The sequence below is a fragment of the Punica granatum genome, chromosome 1 (assembly GCF_007655135.1).
Source record: "Punica granatum isolate Tunisia-2019 chromosome 1, ASM765513v2, whole genome shotgun sequence".
NCBI classification, from domain to species: domain Eukaryota; kingdom Viridiplantae; phylum Streptophyta; class Magnoliopsida; order Myrtales; family Lythraceae; genus Punica; species Punica granatum.
In genome coordinates this window covers 32,468,786-32,488,961 of record NC_045127.1, presented here as the reverse complement: position 1 = coordinate 32,488,961, position 20,176 = coordinate 32,468,786, and the positions used below count along the sequence as shown (strand labels likewise).

General features: G+C 40.1%; 1 protein-coding gene, 1 long non-coding RNA gene and 1 pseudogene across 3 annotated transcripts; 2 read left to right on the top strand and 1 right to left on the bottom strand.

Annotated features, from left to right (window-relative positions):
* The first annotated feature begins 130 nt into the window (after positions 1–130).
* LOC116198871 lies at positions 131–1,493 on the top strand. Its single transcript, XR_004155411.1, has 2 exons — positions 131–644; positions 1,226–1,493. It is a non-coding gene; the product is annotated as an uncharacterized LOC116198871 (long non-coding RNA).
* A 9,559-nt stretch (positions 1,494–11,052) lies between these two features.
* LOC116211453 lies at positions 11,053–14,769 on the top strand (annotated as a pseudogene).
* Positions 14,770–15,157: 388 nt separating this feature from the next.
* On the bottom strand, positions 15,158–19,019 carry LOC116211464 (BES1/BZR1 homolog protein 4-like). 2 transcript variants are annotated; one of them, XM_031545859.1, is made up of 3 exons: positions 18,553–19,017; positions 15,678–16,369; positions 15,158–15,460 (listed from the first exon to the last, which is right to left on the bottom strand). In XM_031545859.1, exons 1-3 carry the CDS (start codon positions 18,766–18,768, stop codon positions 15,457–15,459), a joined length of 912 nt encoding a protein of 303 aa, XP_031401719.1. In that variant the 5' UTR covers positions 18,769–19,017; the 3' UTR covers positions 15,158–15,456. The 2 variants fall into 2 exon arrangements, with proteins under 2 accessions (XP_031401719.1, XP_031401728.1); XM_031545868.1 differs by lacking the exon at positions 15,158–15,460 and having other exon boundaries at positions 15,674–16,369; positions 18,553–19,019.
* Between the last annotated feature and the right edge of the window lie 1,157 nt (positions 19,020–20,176).

The window sequence follows — 20,176 nt, the reverse complement described above, 5'->3', positions numbered from 1 at the left end:
GAGAGTTAAGATAAGGGCAAAACAAAAAGAAGCAGCTCGGTGAGATATCTTGACACTTGGCCTTGTGACTCATGTAAATTCAGCTATTTAAAGTTAGTTCAGCATTATATAGTTACTTTTGTAACCAGAATGGCCAGTCTAAAGCTTTCTTCTCCATTTCTTCATTTTCCATTTCCAAGTTGAAGTCTTGAGTAGGTTAGATACTAAACCATTTCACCTAGTGAAAGAGCTCGAAAAAGAGGTAGGTTTATTCTAAGATATCTATTCTAACTAATAAGCTTGATATTGGATGTCTTAGTTGAGCATATATGTATATACTTATATTGAGATGTTGGCTTGTTGGTTGATTTGTTTAATGGGAATAGATAGCCAAGGAAGGTTATTGATCATTATCAAACAAGGTAAGTGGATGGCTTTACTGACTGGGTTCATATTAACTAAGTGGCTATGAAGTTCCCCTGAATGTTAATGGATACTTTAAGTTGAGAAAGTCATTGATCTATTGAGCTAATGAGAACATTGAGAATGGAATGGGGGTGCGAGTTGCCCTTGAGTCATGTATTGACTCTAAACCTCCGGAGGATTGTTAATCGGAGTTTGCAATGGTTTCGAGGATCAAAGACATGAGTGGAAGCTATATTGAGGTGTGGTTGGTTATATATATATATATATATATATATGTTAATTGAAGGTTCATCTTATTATTGTGATTGTGAATCACTTCATGAGTTTGGAGACATGCTTATTTAAATGATGGTTCATTATCTTATTGTATCAATCTGAATAGATTGGTGAATGTGGAGACTTGCTTAACATCATTAGATATCTCATTAAAGTGATGCTTGCTAATGATGTCATTTGATGAAAGACATGAGTGGAAGCCATATTGACGTGTGGTTTGTTACATATATATGTTAATTGAAGGTTCATCTGATTATTGTTGTTGTGAATCACTTCATGAATTTGGAGACATGCTTATTCTAGATGATGGCTCATTATCTTATATGCATTAATATGAATAGATTGGTGAATGTGGAGACCTGCTTAACATCATTAGATATCTAGTTAAAGTGTTATCCTTGCTAATGATGTCATTTGATTTTCTTAGTGTCATTATATGCCTTGAATATCATGATTTGATCATCATTATCTTGCAAGATTGTTACATAGAGTAAGTATTTTGGTTTAAACCTACTGGGCTTTAGCTCACCCAAATTCATCTCAGGGGATCGAGTCGAGAACAAGGAGATGGTTAGGGACTTCTGTGTCTAGGATGCTGTAGTTACCTTTTGATGATGGGGAATCGAGCTTGAAAAGTGACCTCTTAAGAGGCTGCATTATTCTGTATGGTTGAAGCGTACGACTATTCTTGGCTCTTATAGATATTGTATATGTACGTTGGGCACTCTAGTTCAGGTTTTCTTGTGTAAAAGATGTTGAACAAAATATCTATGAGCAAGATTTATAAAACAGCAAAGAGGCAAATGAGTTTATTTCAAATGAGTATAAATCTAGTTCTTTCCTTTCGAGTCTCATGCCATATATATTAACTCGATATATAGCATGGCCAGTCACTCTCGGTTTTGGGGCGTGACAACTTAGCGTGGCCAGTCACTTTTCGATTCAGGGCGTGACAACTCACCTCTGGGAAGTTCGCTAAGTGGGGGGCCTCGATCTACCCCCCACCCTGTTGGGTGAGATCGCCGAAGAGGGCCCCCCATCCCCTCTCTTTTGGCTCCCCGCAATATAGAGAGAGGGGGTGAGGGCTGAACGAGCCTCCTATCCCCTATTCCGAGAAATATTATTATTTTAAAAGATATTAACTAAGGTTAAAAATGAAATTGTTTTTGGATCCTATCTGTCCAGCATGGCACTTAACGTGCCCAATGAGTAGATAGCGATCTACATCAGTGTTTTTCGTCAGGGACTTACTCAAAACTTAGATGGAAGGACTGAATTATGCTAACGTTTTAAATGGAGGGACTAAATGATCCATAAAAAATCTTTCAGGGACCACTTTCTAGAGAGAAAATTTTCAGGGACCAAATTGTGAATTTTGTCAAAATGGAAGTTTGGGTTTGTTGCAACAATGGAAGGTTGTGGAATATTTCCATTCTGTTCCTCAATGTTTCCATTTATGTTAGTTTAAACCGCCAATTTACTTTTTCATTGACTCATTTCTTTAACGCAAAATTTCTCATTCCAAATTGATCTTCATGTTTCCCCGTGAAACGAAAGCTATCGGGTCAAACCGCTAATGAACATGATTCCACTTGCCAATAGTTGTGGATTCACTACTGAACGTCTTAATAGGTTGTCTTCAAAAAAATTCCTATTTAATCTAAACTTCATTTATGACTAATACAGTTATTAGTCTATTATCTCGCGTGTTGCACGGGATTATTTTTAAAATCTATTTGGTGAAATCCAACAAATTTGAAGGATACATAAGTTAGAGATACGTAAGTTGAAATAGTAAAATTAAAAGTAATTTTAAACATTGTCATGGACTTTTAATCAATTTTCTAAACGAAAATTACTGTTTCTTTTGGAAACTATTATGTTGGATTCTGTGATCAATAGAGAGAGAATAGAATTTCCATTGAAATATGAAAATATTACAACAAGTGCCATTTTCTCTTTTTTAGTCGACAGATTCTATTGGCATAAATGGGAAAGCGCTTCAATAAATAAAACAGAAATGATTAATCCTGCCGAATAAATTCCTCCGAGTGTGATGGAATAGGATGTTAATTGATTGCCCATAAAGTTGTCGATACTTATGCAACATACCATTGAGTCTCTTCAGAGAATGCTTTCGGAGAAACTTCCTTCTTTGATTTTGCAATCAAGTTTTTAAAATTTTAATTCTAACTTTAACTCTACTCATTACACAACAAAAATCAGCAATACAATTATAACTTTTTTATTTTTCTTCAATTTTTTTAACCATTCAATTCAATTTTTAATACTAAATTCTTTCAACTATCTATTATATTTTTCACAATTCAACAACACATTCATTACTTTCTCTCAACTATTCATTATTTTTCACACTTTTTCTCGTAATTCAACAACACAATCATTACAATCCAATTAAAATCAAAATTCAACTTTACTTAACTCTAAAACCAAACACACCTAGACATTTTGGGTAGCATATTCACGAATTGAATTGAATATGTTAATTATTGGTTGGCGGAGGGGGGATGTAGTGTACGGAAAATGCTCTCCATGCTTGCTAGCAGGCTAGCATGCACGTGAGGCCGGAACCTTGCACGTGATCCCTTCCTCTCTTCTCAACCGTTGGATCTGCTTCTTCCCGTTGCCCCAGTTAGGGTTCCGCCGTCGCGAGGTCTGTACAAAGGCCAAACCCTCACCGGAAATGGCGGAATCGACCCTGCAATCAATTGCAAAAGTTGCCCAGAGTCTCCCGCAAGCTGTAGTTGATGAGAAACTGGCTTCAAAAGGCCCTCTAAACTGGAGGAAAGTCTTCCCCAAGGTAAATCAGAGTCTTGAATTCTTCGAAGGTGTTGAATACTACAATGTGAAACCCCCGACAGAGCTGTTGCAGATTGGAGTTGAGCAATGGTGCTACACTCTTGTTGGGCGGTTCTTGGGCAGAGCCCTTGAGTTTGGAAAGGTTGCTGCAGTTGTTAATGGTCTATGGGGAAAACAAGGGAAAGTTGTGGTGAGCACCATGGGTTCTTTGTTTATTTTCAAGTTTCCGAATGAGGATATCATGACCTGGGTTCTGGAAACGGGCCCGTGGCATGTCGAACGAAAATCTCTGATCTTGCAAAGGTAGAGCCCGAATTTCACAGAAGAAGAACTGAGCTTGAAGAGAATGCCGGTTTGGGTGCAATTGCGGAGAATCCCACTTCAGTATTTCCATCCCAAAGGCATTAGCTATCTCGCGAGTGCCATTGGCAAACCACTTTACATGGAAAGAGCTACCGCCCTCTGCTCTAGACTGGATTACGCAAAGGCTTGTATAGAGGTAGATGCTGAAAAGGAAATCCCGAATGTTCTGAATGTGGACTTAGGCAATGAATACAAAGTGGAAGTCCTTGTGGATACTCCTTGGTTGCCGGAGAAGTGCGCTCGATGCAAGGTGTTCGGGCATAACTACAGCACTACACCCGAAACTGCACCACCCGGGGTGACTGAGGGATCCATGGCACCAGCTGATGGCTCGACTGCAGCAAAGGACCTGACTGTTTTTAAAGCAAACATACTGGGGGGGCCTGGAATGGCCACCTCTTCCCAGTCTGATGTTGTGAAGGTTGCTGGAAATGCTGAATTGGTCACTATTGTTCAGCTTGCTGCCAAGAAGAATACTGATAATGCTATCAATAATAGTGAAGAGTTGACTTCTAATATTGCTACTGGTTGTCTTGTTGAAGAGGATGATGCAGGTGCGGCAAGGAATGACTTGAACAAGGGGAAACATAAAGTCTCTATTCAAGGAGATTTCCCACAAGTCAATAACAAGCCAACTGGTATCGGGCTAGTAGGGGACCGAGACAATGAGACCAACTTTGATGATGACCTAGAGGTAATGAAATCTTGGGTAAAAGATTCAAGGCAACTAAGAAGCACATCGATGGAAGTGGCAAAACTGGTTAAGAGAGTTCAAGGTAAGAGGAAATCGAGGGTGGGCAAGGGAGGTAAGCCCCCTAAATTACTCTTATGATAGTAACTTCCTGGAATGTTAGAGGGCTAAATGACCCTCTCAAACAGAAAATGGTCTACAAGTTTGCAAAAGACCATGACATAGGAGTTTTTGCTATCATTGAGACACGGGTTAAGGAAAAAATTGTAAAAAGATTGTTGACCAATGGAAAGGCTGGTACCTAGTGGAAAATTATCAGCACGCTTGCAATGGTAGGATATGGATTATGGTTCGGGAGGATCTAAAAGTGCAAATACTTTGCAAAACCAGCCAATATATCCACTTGTTGTTAGATGTTCCTCAAGGTGTAGGCAAGACTGCATTTTCTTTTATTTATGCTTCAAATGATATGCTGGAGCGAAGGGTATTATGGCACGATCTGCAGGCATTAGCTGGGGGCATGAGGCACAGTTGGATGTTGATGGGTGATTTCAATGCAGTAAAAGAAATAGATGAAGTCAAGGCAGTCGGAAGGGAAATAACCATCGATCAAAGCATGCAAGACTTCACTGATTTCATCACGTCATCGGAGCTCAAGGATCATCCCTTCACCGGCTGTTACTTCACGTGGAGCAACAAAAGACAAGAGGGGTTCCAAGCTAGGAAAATTGATAGAGCTATGGTCAATGACACGTGGTTTCAACAGGATATTGCCTCATCAGTGGAATTTCTCCCGCCAGGTATTTCTGATCATAGTCCTGCCATGCTAAGGTTTGGTGCCAAGGAGAATCCTGGGCCCAAGCCATTTAAATTTTTTCACTTCTGGACCGACCATCTAGAGTACATGGAACTCGTGGAACGTGTCTGGTCCGAGGTACAAGAAGGCACTCCGATGGTTGTGTTATACAAGAAATTGAGGAATCTTAAGAAACACTTGAGAGACTTTAATAGATCTAAATTCGGGGATGTGCATGCGCAAGTTGCTGACTTACAAACTCAGCTTGCTCAGGTCCAGACGTCTATTCTTGAAAGTAATTGTATGGCTACTGATCTTCTTAAGAAGGAGCTTGATCTAAGGGTTGAGCTTTCAGAAGCCATTGACAAGGAGGAGAAGCTTCTTAAACAAAAGTCTAGGGTGGTTTGGCTGAAAGCAGGGGACCAGAACACCGCTTTCTTCCACAGAGCAGTAAAGGAAAGGAACGCAAGATCTTCTATTCGAGTCCTCTACTCTAATTCCGATGCAAAGCTAGAAGGAATACATGAAATTAAAGCGGAAGCAGTTACCTTTTTCCAGGAACTCCTAGGGTGTAAGGATGATCGTGTTGTAGGGATCTCGACTACACAACTCTCTCATATTCTTAAAAGGAAGGTCTCTCACACCCATTACCAATCACTTCTATCTCCTATTACTGAAGAAGAGATCAAAGCAGCCCTGTTCTCAATGGGGAATGACAAGTCCCCTAGCCTAGATGGCTTCACGGTGTATTTTTTCAAACATGCTTGGAAAGTTGTTCATAAAGATTTTGTTGAAGGTGTACATCACTTTTTCTCCATTGGTGAACTGCGCAGGGAAGTGAACTCTACAATAATAGCCCTCGTCCCAAAGAAGGAGAAAGCTGCTCGTATGAAGGATTTTCGGCCAATATCATGCTGCAACGTGGTCTACAAATGCATAACAAAGGTGATCGCTAATAGATTGAAGCTGGTGCTTCCTGATATTATAAGCTTGAATCAAACAGCGTTTGTGTAGGGAAGGAAAATTTCAGACAATGTTTTACTTGCTCACGAGCTGGTGAGGAATTATCACAGACAAGGAATTACTCCTCGCCGTGCTATAAAAATTTATCTGATGAAAGCTTTTGATTCTTTAAATTGGGACTTCCTACTCAACAGCTTGGAGGCCATGGGATTTCCTCTTGGTTTTCTTAGGTGGATCAAGGGCTGCATTACCTCTCCCTATTTTTCAGTGGCCATCAATGGGACCTTAGCTGGTTACTTTGCAGGCAAACGAGGACTGAGACAGGGAGATCCTTTATCACCCTATTTATTTGTCATTGCCATGGAGGTCTTCTCAAACCTCTTGGACTCTGCTACAAAAGAGGGAAGGGTTCGTTTCCATCCACGATGTAAGTCTATAAAGTTGACCCACCTTTGCTTTGCTGATGATCTGTTCTTATTCACGAATGGGTCTAAGGACTCCCTCATTTCTATTATGGATGTATTGAATACCTTCTATAACTGGTCTGGACTTAAGTTGAATCCGCAGAAATCTGAGATTTTCACAGGAGGCCTTAGTGAGGAAGGTATCTCTGAACTAGTGAATTGTTCCGACTTTAAGAGAGGTGCACTCCCAGTGCGATACCTGGGGCTCCCTCTTGTCTCCGGAAAGCTTTCTTCGAAGAACTGTGAGGCTCTTACTGAGAGAATTGTCAAGCGAATAAGGAGCTGGTCTACGAAATACTTGTCTTATGCAGGTCAGGTGCAATTAACCAGATCTGTTCTCTTCAGCATGGCAAGCTATTAGTGTTCCCATTTCATCCTTCCCAAGAAAGTCATCAAGCTGGTGCAGCAGAAGTGCAGATCATTCCTCTAGAAAAGGCCTTGAGCAGCATACTGGTGGGGGCAATGTCAGTTGGGAAACTATCTGCCTCCCAAAAACTGAAGGAGGTCTCGGCATCAAAGATTTAACTTTATGGAATAAGGCATGTGTGTTAAAGAACTTGTGGTCTCTTCTAGTGCGTTCAAGGTCTCTCTGGGTGGCTTGGGCTGCTCAATATCTAATAAAAGGTTGAAGTATTTGGTCTCTAAGACTACCTGGAGATTGTTCATCGAACTGGAGGAAACTCATGCAGCTAAGGACTCTGTTATCTCCTTACATCCAATACAGAGTCGGCCCAGGAACGGGTGTGTCCTTTTGGTACGACTCTTGGCTACCAATTGGACCATTGATTAATTGCTGCACTAAGGGATTACAGTGTTTCCCATCGCTCAAGAAACATGCAACAATTAGTATGGTTCTAGACGAAGGTAGTTGGCATTGGCCCAGAAGCTCGGACCCACAAGCTGTTGTTATTCGTGAATTAGCTGCAACAATCCAACCCTCCAGTCAAGATAGAGTTACATGGACACCTCACAAATTTGAGACATTCTCTATTGCTAGTGCCTGGAAGTGCTTACGACCTAGGAGTTCCAAGATGGAATGGAGGAATGCGGTATGGTTTGAGGGGCAATTCCCCCGCTCTTCGTTTATCAGTTGGCTCTGTGTTCATAATCTTTTGAATACAAAGGACCGGCTACTCAAATGGCGAATCCCGCTTGCCATTGCTGAATGCGAATTTTGTAGTGCTGAGTTGGAAACTCGAGATCACCAATTTTTTGAATGCCCAATTACTCAAGGAATTTGGCAAAGTCTTCTAGCCCGAGTTGGTTTGAACAGACCTAATGTTAACTGGAATTCGAAGCTTTGATGGATTTCCTCTCTTCGTGAAAAGAAGCTGGACGTTACTTGTCTCAAACTTCTATGGACTCATTACATATATTGCATATGACATGAGAGAAACGCCAGGATTTATAACAAGTAAGTCTCGCCAGTAACAGATATAATTCGAAAGATTTGCTCTGATGTGCAGGCCAAGTTGTCTGTTCTACCTCGCTTCTCTTGCAAAATTGTACATGCTGTCCTGGTAGGGCGTTTGTTTCACCTTTGATATTGCCATAGCTGATTTGGGGTACATTTTGGGACTGTTCTATTAGTTTGTTCTGTACAGGAGTAAAATGGTGCGGTTCTGATGTAAATTCATTTTGTTATCAATGAAGTTCACCATTTATCCAAAAAAAAGAAATGTAAGTTAAAAAACATACATAAAGTTATGCATATTTTTTGTTGTAACTTGATAATCCTTTTTTTCATTTTTTGTGACAACTTGATTATGAGCCTTAATCCATGACATTAGCCTCTTATACAAAATATTAAATTTTGACAGTTGTTATAACAGATTATGCATATTCGGTGTGTATAGATCTATTTAAAGCACCTTGTAGGTCAAAGTGGTAGATGAAAGCTACATTAAATTGAATATTAAGTATTCTAAGAAAGAAAAAAAATTAATGAGAAAATATGATCAAATTTAGCTGGTGACAATACTTTGATTTCAACCACAAAAAAAAAAGAGGAACAGTTTAATGTGATTATACATTTTCCGTTTTCGTGCTTTATTTCTATTTTTCAAGAGGGGTAGAAATTATCGTAGAACATCAAAATTGCAAATGATATCCTAATTTTCTTAGACTCTTAAATCCCATTCGAAAATAACGAAGAGATACTTACAATTTCAATAAAATATTTTATCGATTTCGATGTTTATGCATGGATAATTCCAAGAACATGGCTCTTTTTTATTATTTTCTATTTATTTACAAATGTAGAGATTACAATCACAAACAACTAACCGCTGAGGCAGAGGAATCTTATCAACATACAATATAATTTGTGTAAATTCTTAATAATGAGGTTATTCACGTTTTTCATTAAAAAATTAAATGTGATAATGATTTTTATGGATAAAAATAATCAAGAAGCTCGAGAAATTGTATGGAACTTGAATTTCATCTTCTCAATTTGTTATTCACGATATTTCATGTAAGAATTAAGTTTCATAATGACACTTTTATATTAAAATAATTAGAAAATTTAAGAAATTGTATGGAGATGAGGATTTGGCTATTTCACGAAATCAAAGCAAAGTCATTTATCCAAATGGACGAACGACGCTCATCCTTGCCCTTTCATTTTGGCATTATGTATTACCAGATTGGGTACCCGCTCTATGCACGGAATTATATTATATAGACTCACACTGACACATGTGCAATTTGTATAATTTTTTTTTTGTTTAATCATCATGTATCTAAACTCACCAACCTCGTACATGTGACACCATTTGATTTTTTCTTCTCTAAATTCTTCATAATTTGATTAATTTGGAAGAAGGAAATAAAAAATAAAGTTAAGCAAAATTTTTTTTTTGAAACAGAGGATAGTCAATTGACCAAGAACGTCGCCCCCTTACTAGTGAGCGGTGGAGAGAGAGAGAGATGAGCGCAAAGGAGGGTGAGAGAGAGAAGAGCAGTGGAGTGGTGAGAGAAAAAATTATTTTTTAAGAACAATTTTGTCCTTAATGATTTGCGGCAAGTGTTTATTAAACTAAGAAGATTAAAGGGTATAATGGACAGGGATACCAAGTTCGCCCTTTATTAGTAGTATAGATATATATATATATATATGTACATATTGTCGGTGAATAACCAAACTTCCTTCTCAAAATCAGTAACTCATTAAATATAACAGACAAAATACATAATCTCGCTTTCCTATCCAATACAATGGAGCATTTCACAAACTAAACAATTAGATTTCACAACCTTTCCTAATTCAAGCATTCGAAGCCACCAAACAAAACCTAACTTCTCCTAATCAACAACAAAACCAACACAACCACCAAAATGTCCACAATCCAATACCCATGCTTCAGTATTTTCACATGTACTTCAGACTCTGCTCCTGTGATATATTACCGAAGTATTCTAGCTAATCTTCTCATTTGAAATAATCACAAGTGACGATATCATTCTTCCAAAATAGGCACCTAAAGAAAGGACGATCGGGATTTATGTTGATCTTTGATTAATGCTTCTTGCCTGCAGTAACAAAAGATTGAGACAGCTCCAATAATCCTCGAACTCGTATTTGCTGGGCCTAGAGTTAAACTTGATGGAAATTGATCATTCATACCAATTTAATTCCAATAATGAGAGTTGGCTTGATCGATACTTTTGTAAATGATGATAAAAGCAACAAGAAAAAAGGAAGTGTTCCTCCAAATGATGATCAAAGGAACAAAGGATGAAGGGACAAAGCAAATAATGAAATCGAATTAGAGGAACAAGGTGGCTTGAGAATACAGCCAAAGAACGTAAATCCCATTATTCCGAGCTCGCAAATGTAAATCCCAGCCGAAAAATCAGATGAACAAATTAGTGGGCAATTGATAGTAAAGTGAATAATGAAATCGAATCAGAGAGATTAGATTTAATTTGCTTCAATCAGCGGGAAATTTAGAATTTAAGGATTGTGAGAGCAGATTCTAATTTTTTATGAGTTGAGAGGTTGTCAGACGCCCTCGTTTCGCATTTGTTGTTTTTAATTTATTTTTTAAGTGGCATTTAAGTCACGTCGGACTATGCGTAAGATTGCGGTTTAAGAAATTTGACGGAATGCCATTTTGATAGACGGAATGAAACGTTAGGGATCAAATTGATAGAAAAATTTCTTTGTGGACCACAATGGAGCTTCTGTAAAATTAAGGGACTAAATTGATAGTTTCCTCAAAAAGAAGGGAAAGAGAAAAAAGGGTCGAACGAGACGCCACGACAACTCTTCCTCTTCAATGCTGCCGTCGTTTGCTCCTTCACGACATAGAACGAAGATCACTGAAGATCTCTCTTTCTCTCTCTTGCTGGTATCGGAAGTTTCCTCCTTTCTCTTCTTCGCCTGCTTCGCTCAATTGAATTGCCATCTGCAGTTTTCTTTGCGCGGGGATACTTTTCCTTCATGCTTATGCTGAAACTGCCCCCGCTCATAAGATAGAAAGAAGCTTCTCTGTTCTATCTTCTCTATGGAGGGCATCGGTCCGATCGCCGAGACGCAACCTGAAGCAATCAGGGACATCGATTCTAGGGCTCCCTCACAGGTAAATATGCCTCTTTTTGTTTCTTTTATTCCCCTTTGCTTTGGTTTTGGTCGATTGGTTTTAATATCTTATCTGCTCCTCTAATTGAGTTAATCGGGTTTTGCTATTAGTTAGTTGGATGAACAATGGAAAGTGAATGCCTTCCATAAGATTATGTTGTATCGATGCTATCATACACTTAAATTTCTCATGTATGATCAGATGATTGTTGTAGAAGTGGATTTGTTTACCCCCCATAGATGGAAAGTTATAGAAATAATTCATGTGAATGGATTGGATCCGAATCGGTTTCATACAGTTAGTTGGATGATTCTGCTTTGATGGTCATGACAGGGTGAAGGCGGACTGCAAAATAACAGTTTGAATGATGACTCGCTTGGCACATCTGATGTTCAATCTGGAAACCCTTCAGCAGAAACTTGTGTTGCTGGGTTACCGCAAGGCGTTGGATGGGAAGATGATGAGAAAGGACGGTTCATAGCTGAGCAGCAGAAGCAGGGACGGAAATACTTCTTTTACGATACTCCACTCCAAGAAGATACTGGGTTTTGGATACCCGTTTCTGTACCACCTATGTTCAAAGGTGGCCCAGGCGATCTCTCAACAGATTGCGATACCAACGGGGGGTACTTCCCGGAAGGTGATTTGGGATGGAACTCCTACATTGAGGAAGAGAAGGAGCTTACGATGTGGGATATTATAGTCGAAATGATACTTGCTGCCAGAGGCAAAGTTAGCTCCCTTGCTCCCACTAATTGCAGATTTTCATGGATGTCAGACCACCTTCTTGAGCAGGCATGGCAAGAGATGGCTCAGACTCTTGCAGATGCTAGCTTTGAGAATGTTAAGAAAATTCTCGAGGCAGAGCCACTGCAGTGGGTTGCCGACAGCAGTGCCTCCGCATGTATGCTGTGTGGTGTGAGATTTCATCCGATCATGCGATCTAGATCTAGGCATCATTGTCGCTTCTGTGGAGGAGTTTTCTGTGGTGAGTGCTCAAGAGGAAGGAGTCTATTGCCTGCTAAATTTCGTGTCGGAGATCCCCAAAGGGTTTGTGATGTGTGCTGTGTAAAGCTCGAGTGTGTCCAGCCTTACCTAATGGACCAAGTTAGTCATGCTGCTCAATTGCAAACCCAGGACCTGACAGACCTTAGTACCCTTAGATCTTGGGTAAACTTTCCTTGGGGACAGTCGATGGAGCACGAGATTTACAAGGCAACTAACACAATTTGAAGTTACAATAAGGTATGCATCAAGAATCAGATTACTTCTGTTAAACATGCCAACTTTCTTTCTGCTCAGTGTTTTTAGTATTATCACCCTTGAGGCCATGACTTTCATTTTGAGTTGGGAACCATTCCAGCTCTTAAGATTGGGTCTGGTGCGGTGTGTTGCTTCTCAAATCTTATTTCTCTGGAGGAGTTTCACAGTGTTTTGGAGGTTCTTAGGAAGGGAGAAGGGAGGAGACAAGAGGGAGGGAAAAGGAGAGGACATGAAAGGGAGGGAGAGTAGCATCCGTTGTTTGGGATTTATTAGCAAAGGAAGAGGAGGTTGGGAAGAGTAGTGGGAAATTTTGTAGGAAGTTGATTAGGAGCGGAGGTTGAGTAGCAATCCCTCCAAATATTCTCTGTTTGGAGGGTTAGCACGTTCTTCACACTTGGGGGCAATAGAGGGAGAATGGTATCTGTCCATTTCTCTTCACTTTCCTCCCTCCAGTGAACCCTCCCCCTCCAAATCTATCCCCTCCATTTCCCTCTGAAACCTCTCTTGAACACACTCTTAACTAGTGATATAGTGATGATTTTGTCCGTTGTCCAACAGAATTGACTGATGGTGTTGTTGTTACGATCACCGAGCCTTACAAATATATCTGAAAATTTCCCTTTAACCTATTCAGTATTCAGGTTGTCACAATAATTTCTCTTCCTAGGTTGTGTTCTATGATTAATTCTTGCCTTGTAATCGCAGGGTCTTCTTGACCATCTTTGCACTTGTTGAGTTTCCTGCTCTGTGATGCTCAGGTTGTTTTACTAAACCCCGAGAAGGTGATTCCCAGTGCCATTTTGCGGCACGCCAAAGGTCTTGCAATCATCACAGTCGCTAAAGTTGGAGTGATGGTGACCTACAATATTGGGACAGGACTCGTGGTTGCTCGTAGAGATGATGGTTCATGGTCCACACCATCTGCCATCTCTTCCTTTGGTTTGGGGTGGGGTACCCAGGTAAATTCGCTCTCTTTATGTAACATCAGTTTAGTGGATTGAATAAGTACCTTCTAAAGAATATTCATCTTATTCTAGATAACTGCTTGCTCCCAACTGTCCAACATATATAATGTATGTAGATATGTTTTCATGACCAGGGGCTGTCATTGTAACCCATTTGAGGCACAACATTAAATGTGAAAAACTGCAGTTTGAACCTAAGCATGTCCCTACACCTCAGTCTGCCTCTTTAACCACCCCAATCAAGTTGTTTGGTTAAGTATTTGGTTTCCAATATTAATTAGTTGAGTCAATTTCAGGTGGGAGGAGAATTGACAGACTTCATAGTCGTTTTGAGAACAAAAGATGCAGTCAAGACATTTAGTGGCGATGCCCATCTTTCAGCTGGGGCTGGGGTGAGTGCAGCTATTGGTGTCGTCGGACGTGCAGCTGAAGCTAATTTACGAGCTGGGAATGGAGGCTATGCTGCTTGTTACACTTATAGCTGCAGCAAAGGTACAAAAGGGTCTTCCCTGTTTCTCGTAGATAAATTTTCTCTACCTCCTTGTCTTTTCCAGGTTCAACCTCGCTTATTCATAGAAACTTGGTGTAAACTTCAGCATGAAGAAACTCTACATACATTTCCCATAGAAAGAGCCCTCTTTCATTCCATCAAGTTTGCCAACTTTTTAGCAGTTTATTTGAAATATTGGTCTTGATGGTTGTGCAGGTGCCTTTGTTGGATGTTCACTTGAGGGCAGTATTGTCACAACCCGAACACGAGAGAATTGCCGATTCTATGGCAGGCAGTCTATAAGTGCACCGGACATACTTCTTGGCACATTGCCTAGTCCCCCTGCAGCTGCAATCCTCTACCATGCTCTTTCCGACATGTACCAAAAGCTGGACGGATGAGAAGGTTACTGAAGCTGACAAGCAGCAGAGTATTCCCTAACCCTCTAAGGACAGGTCTTTCGTCTGTATATAATACAGTGTTCATGCATATGCAACATACAGTTAGGTTCTGTCGTGCATTCTTCAATCTGTTTCAATACAGTCTCATAAGGCGGCATATATGATGCCTGCTTTAATTTCATGGAAGGATTACTAGGTCATGTACATAAAACCAAATTGGTTGTACATAAATGAATGATCACAACTTCGTATTCCTTTTGCTTAATCTCTTAACAATAGATAGAAACAATAAGCCGACTGTTTATATTTGTCAGTGCAACCTATCGACTGCTTTGCATTTTGAAGCTAGTGTTCACTGCATTAGATTTGGTTCTCAGTCACTGGATCCTTCTTTGACAATGTTGCGGCGACTCAAGTCAAGTACCACAAGATATGGTCTGATAACAGGTAAGGATTTCGAGGAGAACCGTCAACAGTTTTTATCAACAAAAGTCTCAACATTATCGTAAGTGTATTTGGGAGTTGTCAACAATGATTTGAGGTTAGTTGGTGGTCTTTCATTTCTTGGACATAATCAATCCACTTAGGAACGAAGGCAAAATCTGGAAACAATCAATTATGGAGAACATGCGGCTGAACCAGGAGAAAAGAACATATATGTCTTGGAATATGGATAAGGAAAGCAAATGAATGAATTGAAAGCATATCTCACCAAGTATCCAATAATTATAACTTAGAATTTTCAATTAAAATCTTCTTGAAAAGGAAAAAAAAATTAATAAAAGAAAAAAGCTGATTCTACTGACTGTACTTCTTTCATTCCAATCCCATCTAAAAAACCCAAACTTGTTTGTACTAATGAAACTCCTGCACCAGACGGAAGAGCTGCCGTAGAAAAGGATGCTCACATGATTTTCTTATCCCCTTCTAGCTATCCTTTTCTCTTCCTATCTTTGATCTTTCAAGCGATTGATCACCTGCAATGCAAAATGCAATCGTCCGTAAACTGCACCACCCAATTGGAATGGATCCAAAATTGCGACGGTATATGGGGAGATAAGTCGCGTTTAATTCAATAATGGGAAATGAAATGGAATGGATTTGCCATGCAAGAGGGTCACATCTTCATATGGTAATCCCATCCTCTGGGAATTCCTTTCTTTCATACCAAACAAACGGGACCATAAAGCTTACCTGGTACCAGAATTCCCAAGGGTCAGCTCCAGATCATCAGAGCCACATTCCTCGTGAATTCTCTCCCCTTCCCAGGGCTTCACTGGTCCTGTCGCATTGCACCCAAAAGCAAACTCCACCCCTGTGCTATCGGGCATTGGAATATCTGCGGTCCCATCAGCCCCTGCAGGAATCCTTGGAGTGCATGTCCCACTCTGCCCTGGAGTGCAAACTCTTGACCCAGCCCCAGACAAGGCTTCCTCTATGAAGCTAAACGGGTTTCGAGCAACTAGGCTGTAAGTTGGCGATGGTGGCCCACTCTGAGGAACAGGAATACCTGCTAGCCACGGCATCGAAGCACTGATAGGGTCATCCCAGTTGGTACTAATTTTAGGTGTTCGAGCAGTAGGGGAGCTCAATGGAGGGGTCACCGGGGCACTTACTGAGCCCCCAGGAATGTAGAGATGGTGAGGGATATTAGGGGAGGAAGATGAGGATGAGCCTGATGAAAGATTCTTGAGCCATGGGATAAGGGAATTAGCATCGGGGTTAGTGACGGGGTTGGGAGGATTGTGGGACCGGACTGGGCTGGGGAAGGAAGACGAGGCAGGACTGGGGTTGTAGGATGCACACAGGCTGGGTTGATACGACGAACATGGGCTTGCTGATGCTGATCCTCCTACAATGTCCATGAGATCAACAGGCTTGCATCCCTGCATGAAGTATGTGGACATGGATTAATTTTAACAAATAGTATAAACAGTAACAGGGTAATTATTCCCCATTCCATCAATCCATGACCGTAAAGCTTTTTAGTGCCAAAGTTAATCCCAGCATGTTTTAAGTCGAAGACAGTACTCAGCCCTCTTTTTTGTTCATTTGTAGAGCAATAGAGGGGCAGATCGATCTCAACAAAAACACAGACAGGAAACATCGGATGAAGCATGCAACTCCTCAATGGAAATAGGACTAACATATCAACAGATTTTTATCAATGTCGTCTCAAGGAAAGATTTTTCATGTTGAACTGATCATGTTCATCAAAGAAGAGCGAAGCTTCTCCTTACTATAACCCAAAGCAAGAAACGAAGTACTTGGACATACATCATGCAACCTTTATCAGACAAATCCCAACATTTAAATTCCCTACTTTTACAGATCCAGGGGTCTTTTAACTCTCCAATTTTCAAGAACCAGGCCCCCAGCAGAGTGCAGATACATTTATATTCCCTTTCTTTTTCTGATTATAAAGAAGGCTTGTGGGCTTAATAATAAAATAGATTAATCGAAATGAATTTCTAAATTCGCAAATTTATCAGTATCAAGTTCATAAAAAGAATCAAATTTTTGTTGGCAAGCTAATAAAGGGGCAAGGAACCAAGAATTACTAAGTGAGAAAGTGCTCCATGCGCACTTCATATATCAACTTTTGGGGATAAAGGGAAAAAAAAGACACCTAATTTTCATGTTTCATGGGGAGAAAGACATACTTCAACATTGCGATTCAACGCTGAAACTGAAACGGGAAAAGCTGAAATTGTGTTTCTTTTTCCCCACTTTTCTCTTGCTGCTAGTAGATGTTAGAAGACAACTGTTTAAGTGCCACCGTCACCGGGGATCTCGGAAACAATGAATCGGGGGAAAGCAGAATTTTTTTTTTTTTGCACGATGAGGGTAAAACAGATTTGATTGACCATAAATGAATGTAATTTTTTTTGGGTGATTTTGGGGGAAAAAAAACAAATGGACCAAATTAACCTCTATTGGCATCATGTGTCTCCGCTCAGTTTGTATGAATTATCGGGGAAGAAAAATGAATTGCCTTTCAAGGAAAAAAAAATCGGGGAAGGAAAAAGGCCATCTAGAAGATGGTATTTGAATTTATCATAAATATTCTCATGGAAAAAAAATGGTACTTCACGATCAGAGAAATCACCCCGCTATATCAAAGAAGCAGCCATCCATCAGGTCTGCAGTTCAATTCAATTAGTTAAACACAAAGATAAAAACAAAAACAAAAAAAGATCTTTTTTTCTGCCAAGAAATTAATATATGACAGGGAGAGAGCTTTGTTTGTTTTTTTTTTTTTTGGGACGGCGTATGAGAAAGCTCAATTTTGGTACATTTCAAATGATGCATAAATCCTCAAAAAAAAAAACTATTTTTCCTCAAATAAATTACTTTTTTTTTTATTGGGTGGTGAGATCGATTCGATAGACAAAGTTGTTCGGGGAATAATGATCTAAAAGAAAAGGGGCCACTGAAAAGAGCGCTGCTGTTTCTTTGTTGGGCTTTGTGCTCATGAAAACGGACAAAAAATGTCAAAAACAGCCCCCCCGAAAAAAAAGAAGAAGCAGAAAACAACAATAAGGTGATGCTGTGACGACTGACGAAAACACACACACATGTATTCAGGCAATCCGATTGAATCCCCGACGCTTGCTATCGGAAATCGCACTATGTGAATGTAGGATCATGATCAGATGATCAATGTCCCTTCAATTAACATTGAGAAGATTGAAATGATCCGACTCAATTTCATTGAAGCGATTTTCGAGCTGTAAATAGCCCGTGGGATTTTACATAGAAGGAAAATAATAAATGGCAAAAGGTCTAATATCTATAACTACCTAAAATATCAAATACCAAATAGACAAGTTCACAACTATACAATTATAATAAACATGTACAACACACTGTCATGAAGTTGGGAAGACCAGTTCTTACTACCGTGCCTGCGACAGCTTCCGGCGAACTGCAGGCTCGAGAAGATAATCCCCGAACCTCAAACAGAACCGCCGGACAAGCTAAATGGACAGAGAGAGAAGAGGGAGACGCGCGGTGGGAGTACTTTAGGAAGAAGAGCTCGATCAGAAGCTAGCTAGCAATAGCGTACCTTGCGGTAGGTGGTGCCGTCCTCCTCGACGGTCCAGCCGGCCTCGCGGCAGAGGGCCTTGAGGACCTCGTTGTTGTCGCAGTGCTTGGGGAGCTTGTAGTTGCCGTACATCCGGAGGCCGGCGAAGATCTTGGCGGCGATCGCCCTCCTCCGCCTCTCCCGCCTCTTGTTGTTCTCCCTCTCCTTCCAGGTCGGCGTCCTCGTCCCCGCCGTCATTTTCCCACCTCCGTCGGTCGGCTCCGGCTCGCACCAGCAACTGGTCAATCACGCGCCGGAACCTGGATCTGGGTCATGGACGAAGAAGAAAGATTATCTCAGAAGAATTTCCGGGTCAGTCTCCTCGACAAGCGAAGCAGCTCCCTCAGCCCTCCCTCGGGTCACTTCCTCCTTGGCGGGGGTCCCTTTCAAGAAATGGCTATGGCGTGAGTTGGAGAGGGTGGCTTGGGTTTTGGGTCCGGGGAGAGGAAGGTCATTCCATCCTCTTACGTAAATACACATGGCAGCTCATTGCAATTGCCCCTATAAATAGACTAAACTACGAGAATGCCACTACGTTGACACCCTCCTTTTCACGTGGCTAGCACGTGCCTCGTGCTCCTTCTGCACTTCATTACAAAAAGATAAAAGGATACAAGTAATTCCCATTAAATATCGAATTTATGATTTTTTAAGTTAATAAGTAAAAATGTTCACCACTGTATTATATTTTTTTTAATATTATAAAATTATAAAAAATATTACTCTCGTCATTCCGAGTGATGAAGTATTAAAATTTACTTTTCCTCCCAACAAGTACGTCTCTTGAAATTTGAATTCGTATTCTCCTCCTAAGGATTGAAAATGCTTATCACTTCATTCAAAAACTTGTTGGTTGCTTTTGCTCTCTTTTACATGCAATGGAAAATGAGAAAATCTTATATATAATCGAAACATCACCCGAAAAATATCATAAGCTAATGAAGATTTTTCAATTTTTTATTGTTTTTATAGTTATCACAAAAAAATTAACTGTTGATAAGATAATACTCTTTAATATGTTTAATGACATGTTGTCGCGTAATATATCCAATATGCATAATATCTTCTCATGGAAAAGAGAGTTGTGATATCATACACCAGGTGCATGTGAGCCCACGTAATACACGAGGCCACCGTACTTCATGAGTCATGTGGGGGATTGAGCGCTCCTTTGCTTCTTTCGGCGTACATACGCGGGGAGTATGATGTATACTTTTAACCTTTTCTGTTTTTCTTTTGAAAGTATATATATTGGTGAGTGAGCAAAAAATTTAAAAAGAAAAAGGGAAAAGAAAAAGCAGTATGGATGCGAGAGCATGTGTAGTGTACTTTAGCAAATTAATGATGATAATAATTCGCCAAGAATTAGTAAAATATATACAAGTCATGCAAAATCTAATGGATAAGATATTATATTTTGAGCCCGATTCATGGTATGATTTCCGTTTTCCATTTTAAACTTATACATTATATATATGAAACTTCAACGACAATATAGTTGAGTCAATAGATAGCTCGATTAAAGAAGATGTCACAGTTGAAAAATTATTTAAATTCAATCTTGAATTGTTCTAAGATGTCGGTAGCACATTTAAAGTGAGCAAGG